This window comes from Microplitis demolitor, chromosome 8, assembly GCF_026212275.2.
Source record: "Microplitis demolitor isolate Queensland-Clemson2020A chromosome 8, iyMicDemo2.1a, whole genome shotgun sequence".
Taxonomy (NCBI): domain Eukaryota; kingdom Metazoa; phylum Arthropoda; class Insecta; order Hymenoptera; family Braconidae; genus Microplitis; species Microplitis demolitor.
This window is the reverse complement of record NC_068552.1, coordinates 17,945,266-17,970,413: the sequence shown is the minus strand read 5'-3', so window position 1 is coordinate 17,970,413 and position 25,148 is coordinate 17,945,266. Positions and strand designations below refer to the sequence as shown.

Below are 25,148 nucleotides of genomic sequence, written 5' to 3'. Positions count from 1 at the left end.
AAAATAAAAATAAATTTACTTAATAATTAAAGATTATTATTTTTATAATTCCATTAATTAAATTTAATTAAAAAAAAATATTTATTTTTTTACATCATTACTAAATTTAACTCTTTTACTTTTGGGTTTTTTCCCATCATTATTAAATTTCATTTTTTTACTCTTCGGTTTGTAATTCGGTGTGTAGTCGGTTTTCCTTTTGACCGAAGACTTGCTCTGGAAAAGATCTGAAAGGAACAAAAAATAAATCACGTGAATGCTGTCATTAATCATATAAATTTCTTACAATCACATAAAAAAAAAAAATATATGTCCATACCTTTATCTGGCTCCTCTCCAACTTCATCGCGATAATACTGCTCATCATCATCATCCTCCTGCTGAGTTTCTTGAACCGACTCCTTCGCAAACTTACGCATCAGAATATCGCTCTCCTTTTTCAACATCTCTTGTTTCTTTTTTATTCCCTCCAATGACTTTTCTTTGTGCTCTTCCTTGAGTGCTTCTTTCTTAAGTTTATTTTCTTCCTGAGTTCTTTTACGTTTTTCTTTTAATCTTTGTTTTTTCTCACGCAATTTAGCGATCTTCTTAATCTCTTCTTCAGTTTTATGAATATTTTCATGGAACATAACTTGCCCATCTAGCAAACCATCTTCAACTTTCATCAACTGAAACAAATAAAAGTAAAATAAATAAATAAATAAATTATCTACATCATTAATTTAAATAATTTACCTGCATTGTTAATCTTGGCCCCAACTCATACAATCTGATAGCACTTTTTCCTTTAGCATGATTACCACGCGATGATAAATTCTGTGACAAAGTAACATGACTCTCAGGGTCATCTTCAGCTTCACTTTCTGACAGTGTAGCTTTTGTTAAAAATTCAGAATAATCCTGACATTTAGCTAAATTTGGTATTTTAGCTTGGACCAGTTTTTTGACTCCTCTCGAAAGTCCAACAGGGACAACTTTGATAGCGTAGTGACGGAAATCAATTGATTTGTCTGCTGGATTATAATTAAGACACACGCAGCGTCTTACTGTACTTAAATTTATCTATAATAAATGATCAATTAATATCAATATCAATTAAATAAACAAATATATTTATATTTACTTTAGTAATATTAATGCTAGGAAACATATTTTGAAAAGTGGTCGCCATTAATTTAATATGCGCATCATTTTCTTCTTCATCATCATCATCTCCATTGAGAACATTGTCTTTATTATCTTCATCTTTACCAGCAGCTCCACTAAAATTATTCAAAATAACCAATGGAAAATTTTTAAACGCCTCTTCAAAGACCATTTGTTTTTTCAACGCAGATATTACATCTCTTGCTAATGTAAAATTTATTATTTTAAATGTCAACGTTGGACCTCTTGGTATTCTGCAAAAAAGTCATTTCAATATTTCTGTCATGTACTTGATAGCAGCAAAAGCAACGAAATCTTACCGGCAAAGTTTCAAATACATTCCTAGCTCAGTTTTACTAAATATACACATATGAGAAACGTGGAGATAACTGGAGATAGAAACGAAATCTTTTATTGTATTTCTCTTGCGTTCTTTGAGCGCCGATGCGGTGAATGGTTCCAGGACTCGACGGAAATCCTTGGTGAGCTCAACGATATGGTCACCAGGAAGCCCGCGGTGGATGACAAATGAATGAGGCGCTCTTACGATGTCATCAGGTTCCTTGGAATCTATTTGTTTATTTTTTCTTACACATCTTCCCTGAAATATTTAAAATAATAAATAACCTCACTAATTTATAAGCGGCAAAAAAAATAATTTATAAATAAATTAAATTACAATTAATTACGACTTTTAAATTATTAATTAATGAAAAGTCTTTACCTTCTTATGACGACCCATTTTTAATTAATTTACAATTAGTAACGCTATAAATACTAATTTTTTAACCAAACACGTGTTTATCTCACGTTCACAAATATCAATGCCAGCTTTTTTTAAATTTTAAAAAGCGCGCCCTAGAGAAATAAATTTGAATTAAAATCATAACCTATAAATTTTTGTCGTCATCACCAGTCTCGTAAATAGTAAGCAAATGTATTTAGTGTTTATTAATTACTACAATAATTAGTTTATATAAATATAATTATCATACTTCATATATTTATTTATAAAATAAATAAATAAATTAATATTTTTATAGCAGTGCATTTATAAGTAGAGTAATAAATTAAAAAAATGCCTGGACAAGACGCTGTAGCGGTTCAGTTACCGCCAGGAGAACCTGAAGAACCTTCAGCACCTTCATCGCAGCCAATTGTTGGCATAATTTATCCTCCACCGGAGGTCAGAAGTATCCTTTCTCATAAAAAATGAATATTTATTTATAATAATTTACTAAGATTGGTAAGTTGTCGTTGTATTTTTCTTATACAGTTTAATAGATATTGTCGACAAGACCGCGAGTTTCGTGGCAAGAAATGGACCAGAGTTTGAGTCGAGGATTCGTCAAAACGAACTGGGTAATGCCAAGTTTAATTTCTTGAACTTTGGCGACCCATATCATGCTTACTATCAGCACAAAGTGAAGGAGTTCAAAGAAGGAAAAGCTCAGGAGCCAAGTGTTGGTAATGTGCCGCGAGGAGTAGCTCTTGGTACTCATCAGAAGCAGCAGGAAATCCTAAAGTCTGTGGAACAACCGTTTGTGCCAAAAGATCCACCAACTGAATTTGAATTTATTGCTGATCCGCCGTCAATTTCGGCGCTTGACTTGTAAGATTTTTATTTTTTACTTCGTTAATTTTAATTAGTAAACTATTTATTGTTTATTTTTTTTTTTTTTTGCTACAGAGATATTGTAAAATTAACGGCTCAGTTTGTTGCAAGAAACGGACGTCAATTTCTGACAAATCTGATGAATCGCGAACAACGTAATTTTCAATTTGATTTTTTACGACCGCAACATTCGTTGTTTCAGTACTTTACTAAATTACTGGAACAGTATACTAAAGTTTTGATTCCACCAAAGGACTTACTACCGCGGTTGAGAGATGAGTCCTATAATATGGAGAAGATATTGGAGGAGGTAAAGTATCGATCTGAGTGGTTGAAGTACCAGGAAGCACAGCGTCGTAAAGAAGAGGAAGAATTGGAACGTGAACGGGTTGCTTATGCACAGATTGATTGGCACGATTTCGTCGTCGTTGAAACTGTTGACTACCAGCAGTTTGAAGTTGGTAATTTTCCGGCTCCGACTACTCCAGATGAAGTCGGCGCACGTGTTTTGATGCAGGTAAAATGAATCAATAGAAATTAAATATTTGTAGTTTACGAAATAATTTTATTTATAAATTTTTTATTTTTTAGGAACGTATTGAAGAAGGAGAGGATGTGGAGATGCAGATAGAAAGTGACGGTGATGATGAAATGCCGAATCGCAGTGATGCGGATAAGGAACGTACGGCCAAGGACAATAATCAAGTGCAGGATATGGAGGAAGACTCAAGTGATGACGAGTCCAACACCATGGAAATGCTATCACTGGACTCTCAGAAGGCCCGAGATGCTCGTGCTAATCGTGACGCTATGCAGCCACCGCCTTTGCCACCTACACCAGGCAACGTGGTCGTCAAGAAAGGATACGATCCAAAACAACACAGTATTAAGGCCGCGAAACCAACGCCTACTGATGAATATCTTATTTCGCCTATTACTGGTGAACGTATTCCAGCAAGTAAAGTTCAAGAGCACATGAGAATCGGTTTGCTGGATCCACGCTGGGTTGAACAGCGCGACAAGCACCTTGACAAACTTGCACAGGAAACAGTATTCGCTCCTGGTACCGCGATCGAAGCCAGTTTGAAACAACTTGCCGAGCGTCGTACTGATATTTTTGGTGTTGGAGATGAGGAAACAGCTATTGGTAAAAAGATTGGTGAGGAAGACAAAAAGAAAGATGACAAAGTTACTTGGGACGGTCATACTTCCAGTGTTGAAGCAGCAACCCGAGCTGCCCGAGCGAATATTACTCTCGAAGAGCAGATTCACCAGATCCACAAAGTCAAAGGACTGCTTCCGGACGAGGAGAAGGAGAAGATTGGACCTAAACCAGTCGTCAGTCGTGCGAGTGAGCTGTCACACATGGCAGCAGCTGCTTCGAAACCTCAAGCAACTCTGAAAGCACCACCGAAACCCCCGGCACCCAAACCAATGCCTGTACCAACCCAACCTCCTCCACCGCCACCGCAGCTCGCTATTCCTCCGACAATGGCTATGCCTCAGCCACCAATGATTCCACAACCGCCGATGATGATGATGGCTCCGATGCCTCCAATCAGACCTCCGCCGCTCATGACACCAGCGATCTCTCCATTCATGCCCGCACCCCCGACTATGCAGCCGCCAATGCCTGCTCCCATGGCCATGAAACATCCAGCCGACATGCCCATGGAAGACGAACCTCAAGCCAAGAAACTGCGCACCGAAGACTCGCTTATCAACGAGCAGCAGTTCTTGGCACGCAACAAAGGTCCAGTACAGCTCAATATTGCCGTGCCTTCAATGACCGAAAAGACCGAGTGGAAACTTCATGGGCAAACTCTTGCCATCACTTTGCAGCCCAATGAGACGATTGCTACCGTGAAAGCCAGAATTCACGAGCAAACTGGAATGCCTCCCGGCAAACAAAAGTTACAATTCGAGGTAAAGTATATAAACACCCTTTTTTTTCATTTTTTAAATAAATATAATTCACAAATTCATACTAAAAAAACATAAATTATCTTTTTTACAGGGAATGTTTTTCAAAGACAGCAATACGCTTGCCTATTACAATCTTATCAGCGGCAATGTTGTTAATCTATTGCCAAAAGAAAGAGGAGGGCGAAAAAAGTAAAGTAATAAATTCGATTATTGAATGAAATTCGCGAAAGCAGAAAATGTTGACCCTGTATCTTAAGGTGTGTGTTGCTATTTAGGATCATTTTTTTTTTTTTTTATATACATATATATCTTAATTATTGATAACCCTATAAAATTTAATACAAATAAAAAATAAATGTTAATATCAAAGGCCACTGATTTTATCACCACGTGCTTAGAAGTACGTTAATAATAAAAAAAAATTATCTCTATCTAGTATTGAAAAAAAATTCAGCTACTGTCATTTTGCTCCAATAGTTGTGCAACAATTCTCCGATAACGCGCCACCATTGGCTTATATATCTATTAAAAAAAAATTACATATATAACATGAACATATACTCTTATAAATATAATTTGTATAATAAAATAAGTAATAACTGTAATTTTTGTCGTCAATTAATTTTCATAGATAAACTTACACTTTCGGCATCACTGTAAGGCGAGCATACGAGTTTTGGCTCAGGAATGTACTTGGTAATTTCTTTAAAATTATTTTTATCTTTGTGCAGAGCATATTTAGCTAGATAAGCAGCCCCCAGTACAGCAGAATTAGCTATTTCCTAGATAATAAATATGAAACTTTTTTATTTTTCTAAATAGTTTTATACCAATAAATAATTAATGTAATTGAAATATTTACGGCTGTGTAAACTGGAGCGTTAAAAACATCAGAAAGAACTTGTAGCATCGCTTTGTTTGCTGACGCACCACCAGTAGCAATAATACGACTGTTGGAAGCTACAATGCAGATCATGTCATATATTTTAAATTGTTAAATTATATTTTTAGATTGTCTTGTTTAATTATCTTGTCACTTATACAAACCAACGGTAAATCCAAAATTTTCCGCGTACGCTCTTTTAGCAATAAATTGACCTTCAACAAGAGCCCGTACTTCCACTTCTTTAGAGCTGTATCTCGAGATCTTGTCATCGGCTTTGTTGAATCTGTGATCACCAACAAGCGCTGGAATTATTTCCGGAACGTCGTAATACAGAGCGATGTTTCCAAAATTACCTCGCGGTGTGCTGTCGAGTAATTCGTTAAATATTTGCCATGAACCACCCGCTGCACTGTCTCGTATTCTTTCGCGAGTAAAGGATCCATTTTTAAAACTACAATAAAAATAAATTTAATTTTTAAAATTTCTATAAATATCTTCATTATTTAAATTAATTTACCACAGCATGGTCATATACGCATCCTGATCAATAGGATTACACAGAACATGTCCTTCAGGAAGTGTCTTAGGATCATCAAGCCACAAAAATAAGGTATCACTTGTACCTAGACTGCAAGCTAGGTCATCTTTGCTCAGTCTCATGCCTAAAAATATGAATAATTATTTAATTAAATATTAAATAAATGAATAAATTTGTCTATATGATGATTTTGATAAATAAATTACCAATCAATGAGGCGGGATTGTCTCCAGTGAAAGCAATTACTCGGCACTGATCAGAAAAGCCAAATCTCTCGACATAGTAATTTGAGATCGTAGCAAGATTTGTGTGCGATGGTACAGTCTCGCCAAGTTTAACTCGTAAATCTGGTCCACTAGCCTGTGTCGCCGCAATAATTGTCAGTTTAATGACATTGTCATCAAGACATTTAGTAAATCATGTAAATGTCTCTTTACGTCTTGTCAAAAATACATAAAATATACATACCTTTAAGAGCTGATCATTCCAATCTTTTGTGCGTATGTCAAGAAGATTCATGCCGGAGCCATCGGAATAATCAATTGGTGCGTAGTCGCCGACGAGTAGACTCGCCACAAAACTACTTACTAATGATATTCTCTGTCATAAATCAATCATGCGTACATACAACACATTAATAAATTATTTATTCATTAACTTATATGGTCTATAATTAGAAAAAAATATATATATAACATAAATTTATATTGTACCTCCGTATTAGCATAAACATCTGGACGAGTTCGCCAAATTTTTGCTATTTGGGGGCCTGAGAATCTCTCGTAAGCTTTTGATCCTGTTATTTGTGCTAAATTCTGTCCAAGAGAAACAAATAATAATAATTATTTATTTAATTAATTAATTAAAGTAATTGTAATTGTTATTATTATTATTATAATAATAATCTCTCCCTCACTTGCGGACCACCGACAGTTTGCTCAAGGATTTCACACTCAGCAGACGTACTCGAGTCCATCCAAATTGGAGAATAGTTGGTAGCAAAGGCATTACAAAGTTGTTGATGTAAAAATTTATCCGGGCTCAAATTCCTCAGCAACTCGCGGCTCCCTTTGCTCCAGTATACCGTCCCGTGTTGCTATTTGTACAGGTAAAAAAAAAACGTTACATGATGACGTAATGTAGGATCAACGCGTGAGATGGGAATATCAAGATGAAGACGAGAACGAGGACGAGAAGAAGGTTGAGAGAATAGAGATTCAAGAAAAGAATTCAGGTAGACTATTTTTTTTTCTCTTGTTAAATTTTAAAATATTTACCTGGGCGCAACCGGAAATGCCTTGGACCCTGGCGAAATCGACACCGCAAACACGGAGCTTGTCCAGGAGCATATCTAATGCTTTTACCCACATGAGACATGGCGCTACGGCTATACTTGGTGATTCTTTTTTATTTATTACCCCACCGTATGTTCTATAAATTAATATTCATCATAAATATATTTATTTATTCATTTATTTATTTATTTACTTATTTATAGGCAGTCGTAAATTAAATGCTAATGGACTACTCGACATATATTTACCTAAACTCCGGCAGATCGTTGTCAAACTGGACATAGGCCTCATCAAGTACCTGCAGCTGATCATCAACGACGACAGCCTTCAGCTGCAACAAGAATAAAATAACCAGTGGTATTATTAATTTTTAAATTTACCGCCACGTGTGTGGGACAGGTAAATGCGGCAGGTGCGTACGATATAGACCAAGCAGTTGGAGCAAAAAAAAATGTTCCAATGTCACTGTAGCTTGTTGTCGAAAATAAAATAACGCTAATTATGCATTTAAATAAACAAAATAAATAAATAATATGCATGACATTAATGCTTTTTAATGTTCAATAAATTAAAAGAGACTTGCGCGTCAATAAAAAAAATAACCGCGACAGTGTCAAAGTATAAAAATGCGTCATGATGACCAATCAACTATAATTGACAATACAATACATTAGTTTCTACGACGACAATAACAACAACAACAGCAACGTAAACTACAGATACTCGTATGTCGTACGATACGATATGATATGATAGAGGACGAATAAAAGCAACTGAAAGAAAACTTGTAATAATTAATAATAATATTTACAAAAGACTAGAGTATAAGTAATTTATTTAAATGGTGGGCAGCTGATGACGGTGAGTTTAATAAATAAGTAAATAAAAAAAAAAGTATAAAGAAAACCTGCTGAGTGCTGAGGTCTAAGCCCAGGTATGTCGGGCCCGAATCACCCATTGCTCTGGCTGACTGGAACGTCTGGAACCGGGCTGAGCCTCGTCGTGACAGACGAACTAAAGAAATAGCGGCAGCAGAGCACGCCGCGGCTCGTACGAAACTTTACTTGTGTTCCGTTATGTACCCAATTTAATGATATATTATACTACTACTACTACTACTACATTATATATATTACTACAATGATGCTCTATTTCATGATCTTATATTTCATTTACTATCTGAGAGCATCACATTTGACATTACTTATTACTTATGATAAATAACTCGTGTGTTGTGGATACTTTTTTTCAGTATGCTTGCTATTGGTGGTTACGTGACGGATTCTAGAAGACGACTAAGTGATTACGAGGTCGTTTGCAATACATGAGAAATAATAAAATTATGGTAGTAATGATAACGATGATAAAAATGACGATAATTCACCGGAATTATGATAATAATGGTAATAATAACAATAATGATAATAATGATGATGATAATGGTAGACTAATAAATAATAAAAACATTGGGCTCATGTTTTAGCGTTATCTTATCAGCAGTTTTGTTACGCAAGCTAGTTATCGTAGCGCACGTTGCGAGTTTGAATAAACACCCGGGACGGGAGCGTAGTCGAGCTAAGGAGTTGTTGATGTACTGGCGCTGTCGTGGTCTGAAGAAAGATTGTCATTAGAACTAGAACCAGGGGTATCAAAAGAGCGGAGGCACAAGGACTGAATCGAGTGCAAAGAAGTCGGTGGGCATCAGCATCAGGATGATCTGCATGGGGAGAGCTATCACCAGTGGTAGCACCCTTTTGGGGATGGGAAAACTAACGGAAGAAAACAGTTGTGCGGAGACAACGTGGTGCGGGTTAAAAAAAGGACAAGGGGTGTCCTGTTGGCGTCACCCTCCTGGCGTCGAGACTCCCGTCGGCGTCGCAACGCCGTCGGGACGAGTACCGAGGACCGACGGACGAGGCTGTCTGACTGGCGCCGCGGATTGGACTTTGCTTTGACGCCAACTAAACCGTCGCGCCGCACAGGCGACTCCCGTGTTGGTTGTTTCCCTGTATGATACTCCTCTGCTGCTCTGCGAGTACTTTTGCTGATGTGCTTTTGCTTCACTCGGCTTCTACCCGATACGATACCATACGATACGATAACCAATGCTGAAAAATATACTATATTACATATATGTATATGTATATATATATTATTAGTTACAGGATATATATAGCCCTCATCTATGATTTCTACGCGTTGGCACCAAACTCCGGCTAGGATCGGCTCCGGCTAGGAAGACGACTAAGACGACGACGACGACGACGACAACAACAGCAGTGGTATCCCTCCTCACGATTAAGGGAGATAAAATAATACCCATGTACGGTTGACGGAATTGAGAGGGACAAATTGGCGCCCGGCGTTTTCTTTGCGATACGGGTGATCATGGGACGCCAAGTGTTTTGACGCTTGTTATATTACGGTTCTTATATTATACATTTTCCAGGGGGAGCAGGATGATAAACAAGGAGATCCAAGTCGCCAGTCGGGCCAGCCACTGGAGACCACCCCACCCCATCAACTGCAATCCCTATCCCTATGTCTCGATCGACTCCACCGTGATCGTCGTCGTCGTCGTTGTCGACAGACTGGTCTTTTAGTTAAACTTGTCTTTTATCCACTCGTGAGTCAACTTATTTATGTGCGAGCATGTGTGTATGCCTTGGATATCATTTGGGTGTGAGTGTGTGGGCAAATGCACGCTGTCCCGCGTTTAATTTACTTTGTTGTCCTGTTGCCACTGGTGATGTTAAACGGCTGCTAACATGTCATGTACACAGCAAACATTGTAGTGTTGAGTAGCTGATGAGCCACTGCCACACATCGAATCTCGTTACCGAGTGAGCGGAAAACCAGCAACAACATCAACAACAACAACAACACAACTATTCACCCGACGACAATTCATTTTTCATTCTATTTCCATGCTCTATACTATTATTTTCTTCTATCCTGAATGTCGTCTCATCTGTCTAGTCGTCGACGTCGTCGTCGCGCTTACTCACGGTGTTTTTGATTCAGTCGTCACCGAGTAAGCGACCGGCCGGCTCCCACAGGCAGAGCCATAGTCGCATGTCGTCTGACGATACAAAAATATAGGGCGACATATATTGAGACGTGAAAAGGAGTCGGTTGAAAATATATAGATATAGATATAGAAAAGAAAAGGAAAGGGGGACGATGGAAATAAGAGTGGGAAGTTTAGTTGGAGCCATCAAAGCGGGGGAGAAGGCGCCTGTATCCGCGAGGCAAGAATGGCTTGCGGCGCCAACTTGCCAACATGCGGCGCCTATACCACCCTTACAAATAGGGGATGCCAAGCAACATCGGCACCAGTTAAACCGGGACCCTCTATTCCTACGATTTGCCCCAACATCCTTAACATCCGCGGCTGCTTTCTCTACACTTAATTATTTTTTATTCCGCCGTCGTAGTATCAACAACTCGATCAGTATCTTTGATTATTCATATTACAAAAACAGCAACAAAGAACAGCGACAAGAACCGCCAGACGCATACAAATCTCAGCAAAAAATTGACAACAAGTAATATTACCAATCATTAAATCCTCGATCGCGTCACGTTTCCAAGCATTACAAAATATCGTTTAAGAGCCAGCCAGCCAGCCAGCCATCAGCATCACCAGCAGCAGTAACAGCAACAGCAGCAGCAGCAAAAGTACCAGCGGCTCCCTGTTCGAAACGAGTTTTCTAAAATTAGCCAATTTATGAGCGACGACCTACGAATGCCTTTCTTTTCGCCCCCACTTATCTCTTTCCTTGTTTTTTTCTCCCCCTCGTCTCCGCGGTTCCTCATCATCCAAAGTTCTTCAGTATACAACACACACTCTGTGGCGCCAATCGTCCGCCCCTCCCAATTTAACAACTAATCATCCCAAGGCGCCATCTATTTATTTGTGCAATTCAATCGCTCGTAAAAATCAAAGTCCAACCGACTTATTTTTATCGTTATTCAAATCACACACTAAATACATTTGCGATAAATAATAACAATAACTCGCTAATGTATTCCAGTCATACATTCTTAATCCTTTATATTTTAAAACATCTCATCCTCGTTTAAGCTTATGCATTTTAAATTACTTTTGTCATTTTACAACTCGAGGAATAATAAAAAGCCACATACTTTTTACATACATACATGCATACGTATATTTTTCAGCGAGCGGGAATATTCAAATACCGCCAAAAAATTTAAACACGAGAAGACCGCCATGCTGGAGAACGGAAGCCAGCTGGCGTCGTGGGTGAGGATCGAGAGTACTAAAAACGAGCAAGCGAGAGAGTCGTAGTGTGAGTGGTAAGTGAGCGAAGAGTTAAGATTTAAAAGTTAAGTAGTAGTACGATCAGAGAAAAATAACGGCCATGTTTAAGTATAAGTACTCGTACTGTATGCACATATAAGCACTAGTACAAAACACGTGTGTCGTGTGCTAATGGGAATTGTATGGTCTACTACGGTGTCGATCACTGTAAGTGTGTGCTACTGAGTTTGAGTGCGCGCGCGTCCGAGTTGACTTGTGTGAGTTAGCGCCTCTAAGAGTGAGTGTGGAGAGGGGGGCGGAGGCTCGTGACGGCCCTGGACCTCGTGTGTGCCGCTACTCGCTAGTAAAGTCCGAGAGCTTGACCAGCGCGTATCTGCCGCTTGTTATTTATCGCCAGTGTGTCCGCACACTAGAGTGTGTATCGGACCAGTGTTTTTTTATATTTTATATTAGTTTTATTTTTTATTTATTCTTATAAAGTTGAGTTTTAGTTTATGCTAATCAGCGGTCGACACACCAAAGACCTCGTCAACGTGTGTTTTTAAATTTGTACGTGTTTATAACAACTTACTATTTAAATTTAAATTTATTATTAAATGTAAGAGAGTACGATAGTTAACACAACATTTATTATCATAATTTATTATTATTATTTGTAGAATAGGAGCGATGTCGGCTATCATTAAGTCTTTAGTAGCGGCTAAGACGAGAGTTTAATTTCTTCTCGGCGACATTTATCGCGATTGTGTTCAATCGCAAACAACTGATCGAGTAAAAGAGGGAGTGAGAGAGAAACGAGTGATTGTTGTAAGTATTTGTGTGTGTGTGTGTGTGTGCGATGTATATATTTTTTAGTATGTGTCCATATATAAAGTGGCGAATGCGATTGCGAACGCGGCGGCGTCGCGACGTCGGTGCACTCGACACGCGTCGACCTCTCTTGTCGGTTTAAACGTCGCCGAGTAGTCGACTAGTACATACTTGTTGGTTTACTCGCGTGCTGCGCGCGCGGGGAATACCTATCCCATATTTACTACCATGTGTGTGTGCGATCGTCGTTGCCGCGGTAGTCGTTTTCACTCGTACGATCCAGTGGACGGATCATCGTTTTCGCGCACTGACGACAAAGTAGCTTACATCAAATTCTAACTATTAATTTATGATAAATATATAGACAAATTTATATTGAGATTGATATTGAGATATGGCAAATGTATATGTAGTATATATATAGTTATAAGTATTTGTCAATGTTTAAATGTATGTGTAATTTTATATATTTTTTTCTTATTTTTCAAGTGGACGAGCGAGAAAGAGAAAGACAAGGCCAAGCTAGCCGGTGAGATACGAGAGTGTGCCGCAGTGCGACGTGTGTTGGTTTTAAGTTTTTAAAAGTTTTTAAAAATATATTATATATATTTAAAGTTACCAAAGCAAACGGGAAAATATGATTACTAAAGTGGACACGAGGAATTATGTCAATCGCTGTTAGTCGAAAACGAATGAGTGATTGTTGTAAATCAGTGTTATGCGGTGCCAAACCGCCGACAGCCACGACGACGAGGAGGATAACGCGGAGAACAAGAACGCGTACAAGAACGAGAAGGAGAACAAGGAGAAACTATCTATTAGTGCATCAGTTAGGATTGGTGGTAGTGGAGAAGCAACAGCTGGCCGTAGCGCAGGAGCAGTGCAAGTAGTTGGTCATTACATTCAGACTCATTTTTATTTATCGTTAACTTTTCCTGTTAAAGAGACTGCTGTTGTAGAGAGAGGAAGAGGAAAAGAAAGAGACAGAGGAGAAAAACTCGACGTGTGTGAAAATAAAAACAAGTTTTGTAGTTTGTTGGTTCCAGAGAGTATCGTCACACGCTATTTCGAGAGTACGACCGTGGCACAGCGACGGTACAACGATCTTCCTCATCGCCGGTAGTCCGACAACGTGCACAACGTGGTCTGTCGGCATTAACGTGTGTTCCTGAGTCAACTTAATCATTATTATTATTATTTTAATTGTTATTAATATTATTATCGTAATATCATCTCTTCCTCGTACACCCACGTGTGCGAAAATAATCAGCAACGTATTGCACACACCGTACCAGGTGTGTAGATTTATTATCTTCTTGTCGCAAAGTTGTAAAGTACTGGCCCCCAAATGCACAAACGTATTCTCGTGTTTCATGTTCATGTTCTGGAGCAAACGGACGATATTGACTAAACGTCTGTTAAAGGCTCAGGTTTGTCGAGAGTATGAAACCGAATGTGAGACTCAAGAGAATACGTCGCAACGCATTGCTCGCGTGAGTAATTTATTAGCAGAGGCATCAGCTTGCTCTGACGCGGTACTCGGTGGACCCGCCAAAACGGTTAAATCGTTACCGGGGCACAGAGGAAGTGTGCCAGTGAGTCAACCTCAAGCTAAAAGACAAACATCGTCATCGGGTGGAGGAGGAACTGGAGCTAAAATACACCAGGTCTGTTGTGGAGGTGCCGATTCCCAGGACGAAAGTGACGAAGACGAGGAGGACGACGACAAGTTAGAAGATAACGAGGACAGTTTGAACGGAAAGATTGAGAGAGAAGCCCGCGAGCGTTTGAATCGCTGTAAAGAGCTCCTTAAAAATCTCAAGGAAAACCAGCTGGAGATGCTGCTCACGGCCATAGAGAGTTGCGGTGCCGATCTCGGCTCGTGTGTTGTCGTTGCCCGCAGGCCCATTCTCAACTCTTCTTCTCAGTCGGACATAAATACTGATCAGCAGCAGCAGCAGCAACCGGATCCATACCGACGTCGTCATTCCAAACGAAAATCTCGGCACTATCATCATCCCCTGAGACTTCGTCACTCTCATCACCAATTCACCCGGGTGCGTTCGCGATGCCGTCGCTACGAGTTGCACCAGGGCTTCAACAAGGATACCGAAGTCCTGGATGAGTCTTCGAGTCTCGCTGGTACCGGTTGCACCGCCGCCAACGACGACGAACGATGTTTGGCTGTCCACTCTACACCAGATCCACGTACCGATTTCCTGCTAACATCATCAGCGCACCTTCTCTCCTGCCAAATTTGGCGATGGCCTGATATCTGTCTCACGACTCAGCTAAAAAAATTACCACTGTGTCATTCCACAAAAGATCCGTCGTATGTCTGCTGCAATCCCTATCACTGGAGCCGGCTTTGCAAACCTGGTAAGTGTGTATTTTTATTATTTAAAAACATTAATTAACAAACTCATTAACGTCATTTGTGGTTATTTAAATTTACTGCAGTAAATTCTAGCTAATGTATAGACAACATACGACGAGTGGCGCCAGTCTTACTTCCTTTACGTAATGTTCGTCCCGTTTAACTTTGTATATATCTGTCTCTCTTGTCATGTTACTGTATACATATACATATACACATTCACATACATATATATACATATACTCATTACATGTATGTAGTCGTCGTCGCCGTCGTTAATAGGTATTATATTATATAGGCATCAGTGCAGGTATAAAACGACTAAAGTCTAGACTTACTTTTCTTTTACCCGATAATCCTTGTCTGGTTTTAAATTTTGTGTCTGACCCTTGTTGCACTGTCGCCGCCAAGACCCATTTATTTTCTTTTCCTTTTCCATGTATATGTTGTCGGTACGGCTGTTAATGCTGCTGCTGGTGCCGGTCCCAATCCCGGTCCTAATGCTGGTGTTCTCTTATACTTTTAAAAGTATTTTTCTTTGGGTTTACTACCTAAGAGTCTGTAATTCGTGGAAATGTGACTTTTTTAAAATTGTTACATGAGAACAAGGAAAAGTATCGGACAAGAAACAATAAGACCAGCGGGTATACATAAATGTAGTTTGTGTTAAGTAGAAAAAAAAAAAAAAGTATGCGAGGAAAAGAGAGAGAGGAGGGTCGTCATCGTCTATCGCCCTGGCTGTATGTCTGTGGATATAGTAGTCGTCGGCCGTTAGATATATACTGCACAGGAAGAAAAGGGAAAGGCGATGAAAGTATGGAGGTGGGGTAAAGATATGTATATATATATGTATGTACGAATATATATATGAATGTACGGATAGAGTGACTTGCTGGGTTGGATGCTCGACGTCGTAGTTGTCGATGCAAGCTAATGTAAGCAACTATACGGGAAACAGCAGCAGGAGGACAAGCCGAGTAAGCTGCGGTACGGGGTATAGGCAAGCAGGCAGGCATGACCGTAGAACCAGCAGCAGCACCAGGCAAAGAGAAGGGGGAATACCGCCGTCGTTGCCGACGCCGCGTGTCATTGCTGGCGCCAGCTAATTGTCGAGGCCAGCCAGCCGGCGCTAGCGCGAGGATACCGGCTCTTTTCGCGACAATCCAACCGAAACTTCCTTCAGACTATTAATTTTTTCATTATATTTTTTTTTTTACATCTCTCCCTCTCACTCTGTCTTTATTTTTTATTATTTTCCATTTAGTCATGTTTTGTTTTACATATGACGAGATATTTACTTAACTGTTGACTGCATATAATTTTAAATAATTACAATAAATTTATATTTATATGAGAACGGTGTAGTGCGCCGGTAATTTATATGATAATATTGTGAATTGTATGAGTAAATAAATGATGTTGTTATGTTTCAGAGTCGCCACCACCCCCGTATTGTCTTATCCCAGCGAATAGAGGTGCAACAAAATGCGAAGGTAAGCAGTTTAAACGGCGCCTAGTCGTCGTGGATTCTCCCGCGAGCGGCTATTATTACACGTACGACGGTGGCTCTCGATGCGATTATGCGCACATACTTTTTCGCGGTCTTGACTATAATATACATCCATACATTCATATAAATATACATACGTATCCGTATGTATGTAAATTTTTACACATATGTATATACCAGTTGTGCTGAGCAGCCACACGGTTTGGTTTATGTATACGAATTGCCATCAGCGGGGGGTCAAACGTTGGTTTAAACGTAACGCGTGGAATGTAAACTACGTGATATGTATACACATTATTATATATCTTTGTTATTATGATATGTGCTACCAAACTCTTAATGTTTTTGTCCGTCTCTACCGTATAGTAGCATATTATTTTATTAATGTATTATATATATATATATATATAGCAGCACGATACATTTTCGCGATTTATTTTTATGTTAATGATAATAATAGCAATGATGAGGATGACGAGCAAGCCAACGTTGATGATGATAAAAATAATAATAAGTTATAATAATGTATTATTTATTTATTTGTTTTCAGCTTCAACTTGTGCCATTAAAACAAACCAAGAAGACACACGACACTGTGGGAATAATACAATAGTGCCTTCAAGACTTCCGGAGTCGCTTACCACCGACGGAGAAGGTAAAACCAATTGTCCTTTTAGACAAAGGACGTCATTCAAACTTGAATCACTGGCTATTACGGTTGGCGACAATCTTCTACCTTGACCGACAATTCTACTATACACAATAATTTTTACTACCTGTCTAGTCTATTCCTTTTCGGGTTTTTTCTTTTTTTTTTCCCCATCCTTAAATACTACCAGTAGACTGACTAGACGAAAGACTGGTAAAATTTCAACAAATAATTATCTACGTATCCCAAAGTACGTGAATTGGAAAAAAAACTTTTTTGACAAATAGATAATTAATTTTTTAAAAATATTTATTTTTAACAAATATTAATTTAGTCTGTAGATTAACTACAATACAGACTCATATTTATACAGATGATAGACATTTTTATTAATATTTATATGAAATATATATATCTCTTATATATATTTATCGTAAATAAATATTTATTTATTTACTTGTTAGTTGAGTAAATTATTAATCCAATGAAAAATTTATTGTAAAAAATAGACCGTAAATTGAATTTTGTTTAAAGAAACCTTTTTTTTCGTATAATACGTAAACACTTTTTATCTGTTAACGTAAATAATTTGCAAAACTTTTTTCGCTTCAATTTAAATATTTATTGCTCCGTAAAAAAAATTATTTATAGATTTTTTAAACAAACAAATGGTTATTTTTCTAACGACGATGATTACTTAATGAGCACTTTTAAAAGTATAAGGAAATATTCATTAGAAACTAATGATTTAAACGAGCAATTATCGTTACACACTCGCGCCTCGACAGTTATATCCATTAAAGCAAATCTATTTGACTTATCAATTCCATCTAAATTTTCCACTTACATACCGCACATATTTTTTTTCTCCCTTTTATTTTCTATTAACTTTAAATGTTAATAAATATCCGTTAGGATTTTTCTAGCTCAAATTAAAACTTACTCATAAACTATTGCAGATAAGTGTCGGCGGCAATTTATAGCTTATGAGATTAAAACTAATTACGTCCATTAAGTAACGACGTTTACACGGGTATTAGATTTAAAATAAACTCCGAAATTAAATTATTTTGGTAGTTATTATTCAAGTAGTCATGAAAAAGGTAGAAGAAAGTTGGCATATGCCGCACTCTCTCTTATCGCCAGTGATATAATTTTATTTTTTATATTTTATTTATTTATCAACTAGACATAAATCAAACAGACTCAAGCGCCGCCCGCGTAACTTGATAGCGTGATGATCGATTGAATGGCACATATGTTGATATATATATTTATATGTAGGTGTGCACGAGGGTAGAAAAATTTTCGGCTGAAAGGTGAACAAGCGGTGTAGCGAATAGGGGCACACTCTGTACGGACTTTGGAGGCTTGAGGAAATGGAGGGCAGGCTCGTATGGCGCCAGACAGCTGCCGCGTGTCTCGTCGGTATTCTCTTGCGACCTCGACTGTGTTGCCTTCTTGTTCGTTCATTCTCTTTCTCTGTTGTATACCTCAGTTTATCCTACTATACTTAACTTATTCTATACATCCATTCATTTTCACATACACAAACCTTTGACGTTTGAGTAAAAAGAGTAAGTTGGTAAAAGCGAAGGAGAGAAACAAGTTAAATAAGTTACTTTACTTCCCATTGATTCACAATTCAGCTTTGTATTAAACTCGTTTATAGAGTATACATATAGATATGTATGTTGGCGGAGATGAAATGCCAACACGGGGTTTAAGTAACTTGATAGAGAATAAGCGTATAGTAGCGGAGAAGTATATAATAATACGGAGAGCGAAACCGCGTGGAAATCCATCATCAGAAGTCACATAACATGAATGGTCGTGTCGTCTAGTTTAAGCGGAGGTGGACGGGCAACAGGTCGTCGCGTATACGATGATGGATAAAGCGCAGGCGCTGAACCGCGTGTGTATAATTCGGCCAACCAGTTAAACCCTGGATTTTCCGGGAAAAACTCAATGAGTCTTGTGGGGAATGCGGTGGTTATGCATCACATACCATGCCATGTTAATTTATCAGCCTCTAATTTTATTTATCTTCTTCCTTGTAATCTTTCTCTCTAGCCCACTATTCTATTCCATTACTTCTAAGTAGACCCTATCTCCTTACACACACACTCGCCTAAATTTATACTCATATGCATGGATATGTATGTACATGTGTGTGGAAATGCTATAGATATTCGCGAGGTTTCTTTAAACCGCGTACATATTTAAGACGTTAAATATTTAACCGCTGGTTGTCGCAGTGGCATCTTGCACGTATTTATGGAGGTATTATTTTAGTCGGCGATCGGGTATATGTCTGAGTATATAGTAGCAGCATAGCGGACGTTGGTTTTGCTTTTGCTGCTGCTGCTGCACGCTGTCCGCCGTTAATCCAGCGCCAAAGAGGAATGTGTCTTGGCGCCATAGCACGCTTGCCGTTTTGAGTGTATACACACACACACACACACTCATATATTTATCTAAATATGTCGTGTACATATATGTATGTTGTATATCCAGACGCACTCAAGTTATGACGCTTATAGTCGGCACTGGAGCAAAGTAAAGAGAACCGAAATATCGCCAGTTGGTTTATTATTACAAACAAACAACGGCACACACTCAACTCGCCTCGGTTATACTCGAGTGGTTGTGCCGAGTGTGTATACGTTAAAAAGTATATATACACATTATTATTATCGGCATCAGCGTTATTATTTATATAGATATAGAAACATGTATATCTCTATAGCTGTTGGTTAAATAAAAAGCATCATCAGGCACACGGCTGAGAGAAAAGAGTAGAGCTAAGACTTGTGCTTGCTGGATATTCCTTTCTATCGTACATTGACGTGCGTATATTGCCCGGTTAGACTTAGAGTGTGTGTACAGACGTAGGCCGAGCCGAAAGCGCTTGTCCAATCGGTTGGTCGGTTGGTTGGTTGGCAGCCTCGGGCCTTACCAAGTCAAGCTAAGCGACCGTCGAGCTCAGTAGAATCAGCGGTTAGGAGGGCGAGAGAGGTAAGAAGAGAGAGGTTCGCCGGCGCCTGGTATGTGGCGCCTCCACTGGCGTAGAATCATCTTTTACTTTATATCGGTGGCCACAAGCATGCTATCTCTACCGGTGTAGGTCCCATATCTCAGCTCGCGCCGTCAATGACTCCCTGCCTGCTATGCTAACCCAAGAACAACTCGTATCGTATCGGTTTTGCTTTATATATATATATATATGCTTATGCTTATACTTGGCTATATAACACACACATGTGGAGTGTGTGTGTATCATGCAGAGGCCTATAGCTCCATCCACACATGCTCGACAATGGCCGTTCGCGATTCGATCCGGTCCGTCACGCGATAACGACGGGTCGCTGAAGATAAGAATTGAGCTTTTAGCAAGTCTTTAAGCGAGTTAGATACCTCCCAGCGGCAACGCCAGCAACCACGCAAAAACTACGGCTACGACGACACTGATCTTTCATTTCATTCCATTCGTTTATTTATTTTGTTACACTTATACAGAGTAACATGTTGCCCGCAAAGTAGTCGAGATAAAGGTGGGCGGTTGGTTGGTTGGTTACTGGTACCGGTACGCGGTACGGAAAGAAGGCCGTTCGAAGGACAGAGGTCACCTGTATGTGTGTTATGTGATTCGACAACTCACTACTATTATACTTTCGTTATCAATTAGCCAATTAATCGTCGAGTTGAATTATTACTCTCCTCGTAATGATTATATCGTGCGTAAACTTATTGTTCATACTATCAACGCTCGATTACCGGCGTATAGTTTTGATACTAGAGTATAAGTTCGGTCGCATGTGTGGCTTATCTAAGTAACCTGAGGGTTCTTGACCTTTTCGCGGTCTTGCGCTCTTTTAAATAAAATATGTACATAAATGTGTTGCATATTATTTTTAATGCTCGTGGCTCTGCACTTGTTGATGATACAGTTGATGATGATGATGGATGTTGGAGGTGGAGATTGAGATGTGTATGTATCTTGACACTTAAATCAGCACTTATTGTCGTCGCGTATTTTACCGATACGATACGGCAGTATGATACGATTAGTTTTAATAATGATGGCGGACGTCGGCGCCGATGCCACCGCCGCCGCGACGATCGTCCTTGCGCTCCGCTCCTCCGTCCCACGATGACGTAATAATCACGATAGCCCGCAATCTTGGCGCCGTGTTAAACTCGTAATATCTATTTTTATCTCATGGAAGCACCGCGCGACGGTTAAATGCTTCTTACGCGTCTCATATATATATATATACATATACATATATATATATTCATACAGATACAAGACGTTGGATAAACTATCATCGATGGCACTTGGGGACTAAACAAAGCATGATATTGTCATATATATTACTCACTACATATATATGTATTACCAAAATTTCAAATATAAAAAGCAGACGTTTTATTTAGTAAGAAGACAGTTTCGTTGACTATGAAACTATTTTCCTGCAAGACAACTCTACACGTTGTAATATAATGATTGTAATAATAATTATAATAATAATATGGATGGCAAAAAGGGAAGAGCAGGGAGGGAGAGTGTTGTATGTATGTATGTATGTATGTATATAAATATATATAAAATACATTGTGTCGCGCGCGTGTGTGTGTGTGTGTGTGTGTGTGTGTGTGTGTGTGTGTGTGTGTGTGTGTGTGTGTGTGTGTGTGTGTGTGTGTGTGTGTGTGTGTGTGTGTGTGTGTGTGTGTGTGTGTGTGTGTGCAACAGCCCCAGCCGTATGCAATTTGCGTGATCCGCGTAGGTTGTTAGGCCGCCGCCACTCGGTCGAGCATTATAATTTTCGCGGCGAGACGAGCAGTTTTTCTACAACGTCGGTGCAGTGGCGGGCGGGAGCGGCGATGGTCGCGCGGGTTGCGGCAGGATGAAAACGATGAGATGATTGCCGTAGTCCAAGATGATGATGATGACGGTGGTAGAAGAACGGGTCGAGTTGAACCGTGGGCCGCAGTGGCCCATCCAGACAAGCCACTTCTTTACCTTACTCTCTTTCTTTCTCTCTCTGTCTATCTTCACCACTTTACTTTACCAACTACAACCACCATCATCATCTCTATCTTTATACAGCCTCAGCAACCTTCGGCTTTAAATCCTCCACAGGTCTCGATTTATTGTATTTATTTATTTATTTATTTAATTTTTTTTCGGGTATTTTTCGTCGGCGTATTATCGCCGTGAAGCACTAAAACGATTATTTTAATGGTTAATAATAATTTTTTATTGTTTTTGTTTTATTGCAGAACGTGGTGACGGGCATCAACGAAAAGAGTGGTGTACTCTTGCTTACTGGGAACTCGGTGGTCGTGTTGGTAGACTTTATCCCGTGGAGTCATCGACAATAAGTGTCTTTGACTCTTTACACGACGGCGATGGACTTTGCTTAGCCAGTCTCGCTGAGAACCACGACTCCGTGGATGATGCGAAAACGACACGCAGTAAAATTGGTCTAGGTATGTATATTATTTATATATATACACATGTATACATATACACATACATAATTACGTCAGTGGTAGTCGAGCAGTTTGCGTGTACACGATAATTTATACTCTTTATTTTTATATTTATATATAATGTATCGTGAACTCGTTCGACTAAGCTTATGTGCATGAAAAAATTATATATATATATATATATATATATATATATATATATATATATATATATATATATATATATATATATATATATATATATATATATATATAGGAATAATAATAATAATAATAATCATTATGTTACATATTTTTATTATTATTTTGTTTGCTGTAGGTCTGCTATTGAGTCAAGAGGATGATGGCGTATGGGCATACAACAGATCAAGCAATCCAATATTTGTAAATTCACCGACACTCGATGATCCAGAGTCACGTACGCTGCTGGTCTATCGTGTGCCACCAGGATCATGCTTGAATATATTTGATCGGGCTAAAAATTTACCATCACGTTGTACGCACAGCAGTGGAGGCAACGAAGGAGCTAATTCAGGAGGTCCTGTTGACATTTATTCCGTGAGAATAAGTTTCGTAAAAGGCTGGGGTCCTAGATACAAACGTCAAGAGATAACGTCCTGTCCATGCTGGCTTGAAGTTTTATTAGCACCATGCAGGTGATCCTGTCATTTATACGTCGTCGGCGCGCGACGTCGTTACCGATCGTGCCTTCCTCATCGTTCGAGGGAATGACAAAGAGAGGGCCGTCATAAATTGTTCGTTTAATAATAAATAATAAATAAATTAAATAAATAATAACAATTACAATAACCAACCAGACGACCCGTTTCTTTCGAGTCATTACACAAAGCCAATTGTTTCTTTATTGCCTTCGCATTTCAGTAATTCGCGGTAACACAAATATAAATATATACATATATAAATATATTCTATTAAATAATTTGTATAAAAAAAAAAAAAAACATTAATTGTAATAATGATAATATTAATGGTCAATCGTATTTGATATACGAAGGAGACTATCTCTGTTGTTAGACTGAGCCTAGTCGATTAATCGAATGGCTTGTACCTCATTGTAGTCCATTTCCGTATCGTTAATGGAGTCGTAATCACGTAATTGTACACGTTGCTGAATAAGAGATTATTCAAAAGTAAACAAACAAAATCATGAGTTTATAAATATAAATATTAATTAATAATTATAATATAAAGTAATAGGACGTGCCCGGAAAAAAAAAAAAACTAAAAACGATTGACCGTGGTTCGTGCTTTAATATTTTTGTTTATTTATTAAGATTTTGTAGTTACGAAGATAAACACATTTGTAAATAAAATTATTTATACAGCGTATATATATATATATATATATATATATATATATATATATATATATATAATTATAATAATAATAAAATAAAATGCCAATAAACGCGACGCTAATTGCCATATAATGTGGTCGATGAGTGAGTGTTGTACAGAAAGAGTAGAGGGATAGTAAGAAAAAAAAAAGTAAATAAAAGAGAGTGAGAATGTAATGTGTAAAAGTATGAGTACAAGTTTGCTTGGTAAGTCGGTTCAGTTTTTGCCTTCTGAACGTCTTGAGACTATTTTAAAAAGCGCGTGACTGTTTTATTTGTACGATATTGTTGTTGTATCGCATACATGATGTATGTATGGTTTGCGCTTTCATCCATATAAATATACATATATATATATAGATAGATATAAAAATAAAGTTTAATAATAAAAGGAAAATAATGAAAAAAAAAAAAAAAATAATAAATAAATACTAAAAACTGGTTGAGTTGCGTCACCGTGCCATTGCTAAATAATAACAATAATAACGAATGATAGATAGAAAATATAAGAAAACTCCCTATAGAGTACTCGGTGAGTCTCGTTCAGTCTCTTGATGTCCAGTATGTACCATACTCGGCATAAGGATTCTTGATGGACGAGACCTTGGGCTCTCAGGTATTTAGGCCCGTGTTATAATTTATTTAACTCGGGTCAATCGGCAATAGTTTTTAAATATTTAAGACTGTATTAAAAAAGTTAAAACTTGTGTTTGTTGTTTTAAAACGCGGGAGATTTATTTTAATTGTATTTATGAACAAAGTTATAATTTTAATTTAAATAAAATAGTTTTTAAATTTTAAATGTTCAGCTTGAAAATTGTCTCGGTGAAACATTGTGCCTTTTATGATGTTGATAATGATTATAATGACGACTAAGTCATCTCAGATTAGTAATAAAATTAAGAAAAAAATAAAATAAATAATAATAATAAACAATGTAACGCGTTGTGACGCAACGTATTCGACATAATTATTTAAAAACAGACAAATATGAAAATACCTAAGAGAACAGTGCCCTTGTAATTCTGGCCTGTTTACCCAATTTAAAAAATTTTAAATAAAAGTCTCTGGTATCCGCCGTTTCCGTATAAATTATACCAATGTAAAATTAAATAATCCCTCCGTTTTTATTAATTGTAATAATTATAATTAATGTTCAATTGACTAATTGTAATTAAATGTTAATGCCTTGACTTTTTATACCTGCCAAAAAAACGTTTGTCATCGGAATAAAATGCAATAATAAATTTA

At 38.0% G+C, this 25,148-nt stretch overlaps 4 protein-coding genes across 9 annotated transcripts; 2 read left to right on the top strand and 2 right to left on the bottom strand.

Moving 5' to 3' along the window:
• Window positions 1–34: 34 nt before the first annotated feature.
• LOC103578326 (protein Peter pan) lies at window positions 35–1,989 on the bottom strand. The gene is made up of 6 exons (XM_008559349.3): window positions 1,871–1,989; window positions 1,467–1,747; window positions 1,124–1,400; window positions 736–1,062; window positions 320–668; window positions 35–227 (listed from the first exon to the last, which is right to left on the bottom strand). The coding sequence occupies exons 1-6, from the start codon at window positions 1,886–1,888 to the stop codon at window positions 82–84; spliced, it is 1,398 nt and encodes a 465-aa protein (XP_008557571.1). The 5' UTR covers window positions 1,889–1,989; the 3' UTR covers window positions 35–81.
• A 28-nt stretch (window positions 1,990–2,017) lies between these two features.
• LOC103578327 (splicing factor 3A subunit 1) lies at window positions 2,018–4,880 on the top strand. Of its 2 annotated transcripts, none has more exons than XM_008559350.3 (6): window positions 2,018–2,073; window positions 2,190–2,339; window positions 2,431–2,758; window positions 2,837–3,278; window positions 3,353–4,687; window positions 4,779–4,880. In XM_008559350.3, the coding sequence occupies exons 2-6, from the start codon at window positions 2,225–2,227 to the stop codon at window positions 4,878–4,880; spliced, it is 2,322 nt and encodes a 773-aa protein (XP_008557572.1). In that variant the 5' UTR covers window positions 2,018–2,073; window positions 2,190–2,224. The 2 variants fall into 2 exon arrangements, with proteins under 2 accessions (XP_008557572.1, XP_053597384.1); XM_053741409.1 differs by having other exon boundaries at window positions 2,065–2,083.
• Window positions 4,881–5,117: 237 nt separating this feature from the next.
• LOC103578328 (xylulose kinase) lies at window positions 5,118–8,712 on the bottom strand. The gene is made up of 12 exons (XM_008559353.2): window positions 8,314–8,712; window positions 7,655–7,737; window positions 7,389–7,542; window positions 7,028–7,207; window positions 6,825–6,926; window positions 6,580–6,711; window positions 6,318–6,471; window positions 6,091–6,235; window positions 5,735–6,024; window positions 5,550–5,647; window positions 5,329–5,469; window positions 5,118–5,209 (listed from the first exon to the last, which is right to left on the bottom strand). Exons 1-12 carry the CDS (start codon window positions 8,362–8,364, stop codon window positions 5,138–5,140), a joined length of 1,602 nt encoding a protein of 533 aa, XP_008557575.1. The 5' UTR covers window positions 8,365–8,712; the 3' UTR covers window positions 5,118–5,137.
• A 2,969-nt stretch (window positions 8,713–11,681) lies between these two features.
• On the top strand, window positions 11,682–25,148 carry LOC103578329 (mothers against decapentaplegic homolog 6). Of its 5 annotated transcripts, XM_008559355.2 has the most exons (7): window positions 11,953–12,243; window positions 12,354–12,501; window positions 12,994–14,883; window positions 16,315–16,374; window positions 16,942–17,046; window positions 22,327–22,536; window positions 22,859–25,148. In XM_008559355.2, exons 3-7 carry the CDS (start codon window positions 13,878–13,880, stop codon window positions 23,197–23,199), a joined length of 1,722 nt encoding a protein of 573 aa, XP_008557577.1. In that variant the 5' UTR covers window positions 11,953–12,243; window positions 12,354–12,501; window positions 12,994–13,877; the 3' UTR covers window positions 23,200–25,148. The 5 variants fall into 5 exon arrangements, with proteins under 5 accessions (XP_008557580.1, XP_008557579.1, XP_008557577.1 ...); XM_008559358.2 differs by lacking the exons at window positions 11,953–12,243; window positions 12,354–12,501 and adding an exon at window positions 11,682–11,729; XM_008559357.2 differs by lacking the exons at window positions 11,953–12,243; window positions 12,354–12,501 and adding an exon at window positions 11,740–11,901.

What these genes read in the sequence shown, in the direction of transcription:
- LOC103578327 (XM_008559350.3), top strand. Translation starts at nt 2,225, where the DNA reads ATGCCTGGACAAGACGCTGTAGCGGTTCAGTTACCGCCAGGAGAACCT. An exon ending in GCGCACGTGTTTTGATGCAG is followed by an intron (nt 3,279 to 3,352) that starts GTAAAATGAATC and finishes TTTATTTTTTAG; the next exon opens with GAACGTATTGAAGAAGGAGA. An exon ending in AACAAAAGTTACAATTCGAG is followed by an intron (nt 4,688 to 4,778) that starts GTAAAGTATATA and finishes TCTTTTTTACAG; the next exon opens with GGAATGTTTTTCAAAGACAG.
- LOC103578328 (XM_008559353.2), bottom strand. Translation starts at nt 8,364, where the DNA reads ATGGGTGATTCGGGCCCGACATACCTGGGCTTAGACCTCAGCACTCAG. An exon ending in AACGATCTGCCGGAGTTTAG is followed by an intron (nt 7,543 to 7,654) that starts GTAAATATATGT and finishes ATTAATTTATAG; the next exon opens with AACATACGGTGGGGTAATAA. An exon ending in GCATTTCCGGTTGCGCCCAG is followed by an intron (nt 7,208 to 7,388) that starts GTAAATATTTTA and finishes CTGTACAAATAG; the next exon opens with CAACACGGGACGGTATACTG.
- LOC103578329 (XM_008559358.2), top strand. Translation starts at nt 13,878, where the DNA reads ATGTTCATGTTCTGGAGCAAACGGACGATATTGACTAAACGTCTGTTA. An exon ending in AGGTGCAACAAAATGCGAAG is followed by an intron (nt 16,375 to 16,941) that starts GTAAGCAGTTTA and finishes ATTTGTTTTCAG; the next exon opens with CTTCAACTTGTGCCATTAAA. An exon ending in ACGCAGTAAAATTGGTCTAG is followed by an intron (nt 22,537 to 22,858) that starts GTATGTATATTA and finishes TGTTTGCTGTAG; the next exon opens with GTCTGCTATTGAGTCAAGAG.
- LOC103578326 (XM_008559349.3), bottom strand. An exon ending in GGCCAAGATTAACAATGCAG is followed by an intron (nt 669 to 735) that starts GTAAATTATTTA and finishes TATTTGTTTCAG; the next exon opens with TTGATGAAAGTTGAAGATGG. An exon ending in TGGAGAGGAGCCAGATAAAG is followed by an intron (nt 228 to 319) that starts GTATGGACATAT and finishes TGTTCCTTTCAG; the next exon opens with ATCTTTTCCAGAGCAAGTCT.